We start from the raw sequence: 8,069 nt of genomic DNA, 5'->3' as shown, positions 1-8,069 counted from the left end.
CATCCCGCTGCCCTTGGCGTGGGAAGAGGGGGAGGTTTGGGGGGAGCTGCTCTGCAAATTAGGCGGCGTTAACGAGGAATTAATTATCGATCATTCCCGCCGGGAAGCCGATCCCTGGGAAGGTCACTGGGAATGACGCGGCAGAGCAGCAGCGTCCCTGGCGTGCCCTGGGAACATCCCTCTGCTCCTTTAGGGCATGGAATGCGATGGGATGGGACACCTGGATGCGATGGGGACCCTGGCGGCTCCCGGCAGGCGGGAGCGGCGGGGAGAGGGACAATTCCCTGTGGGAATTCTCCTCCTGGGAGAGGCCGCAGCTCCGCTCCTCTGTCTGATCAGAGCGCGCAGAGAAAACGGGAAGCGATCCCAGCATCCCTCGTCACTCCCAGCTCCTCGGCAGGACTGACTTGATTTTTTTCCAAAGGATTCAGCATCCAGAGCTCTCCAAATCCTTCCCGACAGGCGCAGGGCAGAGGAACCCTTGGAACATCTTGTCCCGAGGAGCTGCGGGCGCGGGGTCTTTCCCTGGATCGCCGAGGGGTCCGGCACGTTCTGAAAACCGGGATCAGCTTTTCCTGTGCCTTCCCAGCGCCCTCCCAGCGCCCTCCCAGCGCTGCCAGGCACAGACGCTCGGGCGGGTGACGAGCCGCTGTCGCTGTCGTGTTGTCGCAGCTCAGCGGGCGCATGCAGCCCCTGGCAGCTCTGGCAGCTGCCGCGCTTCCCGATCCATGCCCGATCCATGCCCGATCCACGCCCGATCCATGCGGATCGGCATTTCACAGCGGGAAAGGAGCCGCCGCTCCGCATCCCGGGGATCCGGCGTGGAGCATCCCTGAGGGAGGGGAGCTGCGGGAATGGTTTGGGGTGGTTGTGCTGGGCTCAGAGGTTCGGGTGGGGCTGCCCGCCCGGCACTGCCCACCTGGCACTGCCCACCTGGCTGTGCCTCCCTGCCCGGACCCCCAACCTGGCGTAACAGGGGCAGGAAAATCCGGCTGAGCCTTCCCCTCATTCCAGAGGGACACCGGGAATCTCTCAGCTAACCCTGGGGGATGGATGCGGAGGTGGAAGAGGTCCCTGCCGATGGAGAGGGGCTGGCAGAGGGATTTCTCTCTTTCCCAAGGGAAAGCCCATCCCGCTCCGGCCGCGGGGCCGAGGTGAGCCCGGGCTGTGCAGCCCCCTGGACCCCTCCTTGGTGACAGGGGGGTCACGGGCGGTGTCACCGTGCGGCGGCAGGGCGGTGGCGATCCCCGGGATGAGCAAATCCTTGGAGCAGGGTGGGCTCTGACCCTCTCCAGGTGTCAATGTGGGCACAGCGAAGACTCTGGGGGTCTCCCAGACCCCCGGCTGGGCACTCCTGGGGCGCACGCACAGAATTCCCAGCGCTGAGCGTGGAAGCACCGCCGGCACGAGCTCCATTTCCAATTCCTCGGGCAGGGTTCGAAGCCGCCCCACCTGGGAGCGAGCGCAGTTAATTGCCCCAATCTGCAGAGCGATCGGCTTCTGAGGAGAACAATTAGCGGGTCACAAATTGCAATTGTCATCTCACTCCCGGTTTTAATTTGCCCTAATGAAGGCTAAGTGATTCCGTCGCGCTCCTCCTCCCCCGGCCCCGCGGACCCTCTGGCATCCCGCGGCCCTTTTCCCGGGAAAGCCGTTAATTCCGGGCGCGTTCCGGATTCCGGAGCCGATAAAACTTTAATTTAAGGGCCGTGTCCGCGCATCCCAGCCTGTCACCGCAGCTGCTCGCCCTTCGTCACAGCTCTGGGATGGGCAGTTTATGGCCGAGAGGGCCAAATCCTGCCCCTTTTTCCAGGCTGGAAGCTGAGCCTGGATCCCCCAGCAGAACCTCGGGGATGCCGCGGGAATCTGTGGGAGAGTTTTGGTGTGGAAAAACCAAACCAAAACAACAATTCCAGAGCCAAAACAACGATTCCAGAGCCTGGAAGCGCCAGGGTGAGAACAGCCGGCTGAATTCCCAGCCCTCCTCATTAAAACGCAGCCGGAGAGAGGCAGAGAAGCTCCGAGATAAGAGGCGGCCGCTGCTTCTGCTGAGCTGAATTTTGGAGAAGGGACCCAGCTGAGCATCTCCAAAGCTCCCGATGCCTCTGTGTCCCGGCGGGATGGGATGTGCGATCCCTAGGGAATGGCTGTGGGATCCAAACACCTCTGGGATGGGCAGTTTATGGCCGAGAGGGTCAAATCCTGCCCCTTTTTCCAGGCTGGAAGCTGCGCCTGGATCCCCCAGCAGCACCTCGGGGAAGCCACGGGAACCTGTGGGAGCGTGTTTTGGGGGGGAAAACCAAATGAACCAACAATTCCAGAGCCAAAACAACAATTCCAGAGCCTGGATGAGAACAGCCGGCTGAATTCCCAGCCCTCCTCATTAAAACGCAGCCGGAGAGAGGCAGAGAAGCTCCGAGATAAGAGGCGGCCGCTGCTGCCCCCGGGCTGCCGAGCCCGAGCCGAGCTCTTTGCTGCTGCTCCCGGCTGCGTTTTTATCTCCTGGCTGCCTCCCAGCCAAGCAGGAACACAACAGGAATAGCGTTATCGCCCTCCCTGGCGGCGGAGATGCAGGAGGCTCGGGGGGAAAAAATAAAAAGGAAAAAAAAAAAAAAAAAAATCCCATCCCCGTGCACAAAACAAGGATTGAGTGAGGGAAGAAATCGCTGCAAAAGGTGGAGGAGCAGCAGCGCGGCGCTGATGGGGTTGGAGCGGATTCTGCTGATCCTGGCGGCTCCAAGCGCTGTCCAAGCTGGTCTTGGACACTTCCAGGGGTTGGGAAAGCTGTGCCAGAGCCTTCGCACCCTCGAAGGGAAGGATTTATTCCCCAAAATCCCCTCTAAACCCACCCTCCTTCCACCGGGACAAGGGGGGTGGTAAAAGCTCCAAGCAAACGCTTCCAAAGCCGCTTTTCCCGAGCAAAAATCCCGGCTCAAACCTTGGCAGGGCCTTTGCCAGGTGTTCCCCTCCTTGTGTAAATATTTTCTTCAGGGAATAACATCCCGAAATTCCAGCTGGAGGCTGGAGCACGGCGCTGCTGTGAGGGACACGGGTGGGGACATCGCTGTCCCACGGTGCATCACCTTCAGGGGGTGTTGGCTTTAGGGGGGTGAAGTTACTGGAAAGGGAGGTGGGAACACCCTCCCATCCCAGGAAAACCCTCCCATCCCAGGAAAACCCTTCAATCTCAGGAAAACCCTCCCATCCCAGGAAAATCCTCCCATCCTAGGAAAACTCTCCCATCCCACGAACACCCTAGTATCCCAAGAAAACCCTTCAATCTCAGGAAAACCCCTTCCATCCCAGGAACACCCTCGTATCCCAGGAAAACCCTCCCATCCCGACAACATCCACCCCGGGAACATCCAACCCCCCTCCCCCCACCCACTGAGCACCAAACCCACCGGCCCCTCCCGGAATTTGAGAAAACGCCTCAAAGACACAAAGTTTTCCCTCTCCAGCGGCAGAATTCCATCTCCCGCTGCCGTTTGCGGGATTTCGGGAGCTCGGGGTTGCCATGGAGCTCCGGCTGAGCCCGGGCATACAGATGAGGGGGGGACCCTGGCGGGGGCGGTTGCCACGGTACCGGCGACATTCGGGGCCCTTTGTCCCTTTATTTCTCCCGTTTGTTTTCCCTGCCGAGCTCTGAGCCGGGAGATTCGCTCGGGAAAAACGGCGCCGTTCCCACCCCCGGGGGTTTGGGGAGGGTTTGATCGGAGTTGCAAAATCCTGAGGAAAAGATGGATTTTTCTCCCTGAGGAAATGGGATACAAAGGGCCAGGGGTGTGCAGATGCTGGGGAGTCCCGGGTTTTGGGATGAAATCCCTCCCTGGGAGGGTGGGGAGGGGCTGGGATGGAATTCCCAGAGAAGCTTCCACATCCCTGGAAGTGTCCAAGGCCAGGTTGGAGCACCCTGGGATAGTGGAAGATGTCCCTGCCCATGGCACTGGATGGGATTTTAGGTCCCTTCTGACCCCAAAGCATTCCAGGATTCCATAATTCCATGGTAATTCTCTCCTGCCCCACACAGGGGAAAGGCTGGATCCCGCTGCCAGCACCCCAACTTCCCCCACGGGCTGGATGGGGATGGAAAAATGGGAATGGGTGAGGGGAGGGTTTTCCCACAGCATCCAACGGCCACTTCCCGTGTGGTGCGGTGGATTGGGAGGAGCTGGAGAAGATGGGGAAGATGGAGAAGCTGGGAAAGCTGGAGAAGATGGGGAAGATGGGGAAGCAGAGGATCCAGAGAAGCTGGAAAAGCCGGAGAGCAGCCTTGAGCTCAGCTCGCTCCAAGCTCTCTGCCTTGGCAGCAGCACCCGGCCCCGCTGCTGTGAGGAAGAAGAGATGGGAATTTGCACCTGGGAGAAATCCAGATGGCGCAGAAATTCCTGAGGGAATTGGGGGAACATTGGGAAAAACATGGGAGAGACACGGCATTCCTGGCGTGGGGGAAAAATGGGAAAGCGGGGTTTTCCATCTCCATGGAACAACTGTTTTGGCCTCCTAGCTCCAGAATTTTAGGAATAAACACAGACCAGGAGCAGGAGCCTCCCTGTCTCCCTGCTGTCATTCCCGTTGTGCCGCATCCCAAGCTGAGGAAAAGCCTGGAACAGCAGCCCGACTTTGCTTCACAGCTTGAAGAAAATAAATTAAAACCCTCCAATTCCTCCATAATATATGTATTTTTTTTTTTAAGGAGAAAAGATTCCCAAGGTATTTGAACAGCTGGAGAGTTTTATGGACCCGAAAATGCTGGAGCACTTAAAAGGAAAGGTGTGGATCCATCAGAGGGAAGCGGGAATCGATGGATCCATCCTTTCCTTTCAAGCTGTTTCTCCTGGAGCTGCTTTAAAAGCAGCAGGAAAGAAGGGAAAAGAGCGGGATCGATCCGGGAGGAGTCAATGCAGGATAAACTCGGCTCGGGAGCCCTTTCCAGGGGGAGCACGGTGGGGATAAAACACAAACTTTTCTTTTCCTACTCTTTTAATGTTTTTTTTTTTCCTGCCCGGTGAGAGGCTTTTAAAGGAAGAAAAGGTTGGGTTGGGGTCAGCATGGGAGGGCTGGAGGGAATAATGGAATCAAAGGTGGGATGGTGGCTGGATCCTGCGGCTTTGGCCGGATCCGGGGGGTTCAAACCCACCCCAGCCCCTCCCTGAGCATTCCCGCTGTTTGGGGGATGTTTCTCCCTAAGGAATAATCTATTGGAGGGAGGCAAATGGGGCTGGAGCTCCTGGATGTGGGAGGATAAAGGGCAGGGAGCAGAGCCCGCAGGAAAATTATCCCCATGGAGAATTATTCCCAATACCTGCAGCTCTGGCTCTGCTCAGCCACAGGTCCAGGAGCTTCTGAGGGTCCTGGGCAGATTCCATGGGATAATTCCACCCAGATCCTCTGGGACGGGAGGCCACAGCTAAACTATGGATATAAAATGGAATTCATGGATTTGTTGGATGGTCTTGAGGGCACTGGAGGTCCCAGGCAGGGTCCTGGGGGTCCCATGCTCAGCTTTTTGCCTCTCCAACCTATTCCTTGTCCCTGCCCCTCGTTCCCCAGGATCCCAAACCCTCCCCTAACACAACTTCGCTGTTTTTTTCAGGAATGACCTCAAGGAGGAGCCTGGAAGATGCAGCCGAGCGCGGGAACGACTCCTTTGGGGAGGCAGAAGAGGCCCAGCTCTGACTGAGGCGCTCCCAGTGTTATGAGCTCCCATTTCAGGGGCACCAGGCAGGGGCTGACGCTTCCAGGGGCTCGCATGGAGCATCCGCCCCCACGGGCGCCGTCCCCACCCTGCTGTCACCGCTGTCACCCCGTGGCCAGCTCTGGATGTTCCCTGTGACCTTCCCCAGGCCAAAATGAGAGGCCTCCAGCCCAGCTGCCTCCTGCTGTGCGTGGTGGCCGCCAGCGCCATGCCCACGGTGCCCTGGAGGGTGGCGTGTCCCCCGCGCTGCGTGTGCCAGATCCGGCCCTGGTACACGCCCCGCTCCGCCTACCGCGAGGCGGCCACGGTGGACTGCAACGACCTCTTCATCACCTCCGTGCCCCCGGAGCTGCCCGAGGGCACCCAGACCCTGCTGCTGCAGAGCAACAACATCGCCCGGCTGGAGCAGGGCGAGCTGGGCTACCTGCGGAACCTCTCGGAGCTGGATCTGTCGCAGAACAGCTTCTCCGACGTCTGGGATTTCGGGCTCAGGAACATGCCCCAGCTGCTCAGCCTGCACCTGGAGGAGAACCTGCTCTCCGAGCTGCCCGACGGCAGCTTCCCGGGAATGGGGAACCTGCAGGAGCTCTACCTGAACCACAACCGGCTCCGCAGCATCGCCCCCCGCGCCTTCGCCGGCCTGGGCAGCCTCCTGAGGCTCCACCTCAACTCCAACCTGCTGAGGATGCTGGACAGCCGCTGGTTCCAGATGCTGCCCAGCCTGGAGATCCTCATGATCGGCGGCAACAAGGTGGATGCCATCCTGGACATGAATTTCCGGCCCCTGGGCAACCTGCGGAGTTTGGTGCTGGCCGGGATGCACCTGCGGGAGATCTCGGACTACGCCCTGGAAGGGCTGAAGAGCCTGGAGAGCCTCTCCTTCTACGACAACAAGCTGGCAGATGTCCCCAAGAGGGCTCTGCAGCAGGTGCCCGGCCTCAAATTCCTGGATCTCAACAAGAACCCTCTGCAGAGGGTCAAGCAGAGCGACTTCACCAACATGCTGCACCTCAAGGAGCTGGGCCTCAACAACATGGACGAGCTGGTGTCCATCGACCAGTTCGCCCTCATCAACCTCCCCGAGCTGACCAAGCTGGACGTGACCAACAACCCCAAGCTGTCCTTCATCCACCCCAAGGCCTTCCAGCAGCTGCCGCAGCTGGAGACGCTGATGCTCAACAACAACGCCCTAAGTGCCTTGCACCGGCAGACGGTGGAGTCGCTGCCCAACCTGCAGGAGATCAGCATCCACGGCAACCCCCTGCGCTGCGACTGCGTCATCCGCTGGGTCAACAGCACCCGGCCCCGCGTGCGCTTCATCGAGCCCCAGTCCACGCTCTGCGCCGAGCCGCCCGACCTCCAGCGCCGCCACATCCGCGACGTCCCGTTCCGGGACATGACGGAGCAGTGCCTGCCCCTCATCTCGGCCCGGAGCATCCCGGCGCGCCTGGAGGCCGAGGTCGGTGACAGCGTGGCGCTGCACTGCCGGGCGCTGGCGGAGCCGGAGCCGGAGATTTACTGGGTGACGCCGGCGGGGGTGAAGCTGCTGCCGTTCGGGGATGACGGAAAATTCAAGGTGCACTCCGAGGGGACGCTGGAGATCCGCGGGATCGCGGCGCGCGAGGCCGGGCTCTACACGTGCGTGGCTCACAACCTGCTGGGTGCCGACACCCGCAGCGTCCGCGTGCTGGTCAACCACTCCTTCCCGCTGGGCCAGGACACGCTGGAGCTGCTGGTGGTGGACGTCCAGCCCCACCACATCCTGCTGGCGTGGCAGCCGCGCCTCAACACCGTCTCCTCCAACCTCACCTGGGCCAGCTCCGCGCTCGGATCCCGCACGGACGCGGCCGGAGCGGCGCGGATCCCGTCGGGAACCCACAGCTTCAACATCACCCGGCTGCGCCCCGACACCGAGTACTGGGCGTGTCTGCACGTGGCCTTGGTGGCCTCGCCGGCCAGGGTGGCCTGTGTCACCGCCAGGACTAAGGAGGCCGCCCAGGGGCTGCCGTGGGGACAGGGGATGCTGGTGACGGCGCTGCTGCTCTGCCTGCTGCTCCTGGCCACCGCCGGGCTCGCGATCCGCGCCGGATCCCAGCGGGAATTGCTCGGCGGGGCCGTGCGTGTGGTTTATCCCGCGCAGCCCCCGCTGGCGCAGCCCCGGGGACAACTCCTGGCCGTGCAGGTGCAGGCGGCCCCCCCGGATTGCTGAGGGAGGATGGATTTTGGGGGGATTCAGCGGGATTTTGGGGTGGGGGGGGGGGGGGGGGGAAGTGTTTTTTACCAAAAAAAGATGGAGCTGCGAAGTGGACAGCAGGAAAAAACGGGATGTGGTGGACATGAGTTTGAGGAGAGGAGCTTTTGGTGGCCCTGG

General features: G+C 60.8%; 1 protein-coding gene across 1 annotated transcript; it reads left to right on the top strand.

The window, feature by feature from the left end:
* Window positions 1-5,852: 5,852 nt before the first annotated feature.
* Window positions 5,853-7,907, top strand: LRRN2 (leucine rich repeat neuronal 2; the record flags this gene model as incomplete). Its single annotated transcript, XM_082295951.1, has 1 exon — window positions 5,853-7,907. One exon carries the CDS (start codon window positions 5,853-5,855, stop codon window positions 7,905-7,907), a length of 2,055 nt encoding a protein of 684 aa, XP_082152077.1.
* Between the last annotated feature and the right edge of the window lie 162 nt (window positions 7,908-8,069).

The sequence above is a fragment of the Coloeus monedula genome, assembly GCF_965178545.1.
Source record: "Coloeus monedula genome assembly, chromosome: 23".
Lineage (NCBI taxonomy): Eukaryota > Metazoa > Chordata > Aves > Passeriformes > Corvidae > Coloeus > Coloeus monedula.
Note: the sequence above shows the minus strand (reverse complement) of the source record. Positions and strands in the feature narration are given on the sequence as shown.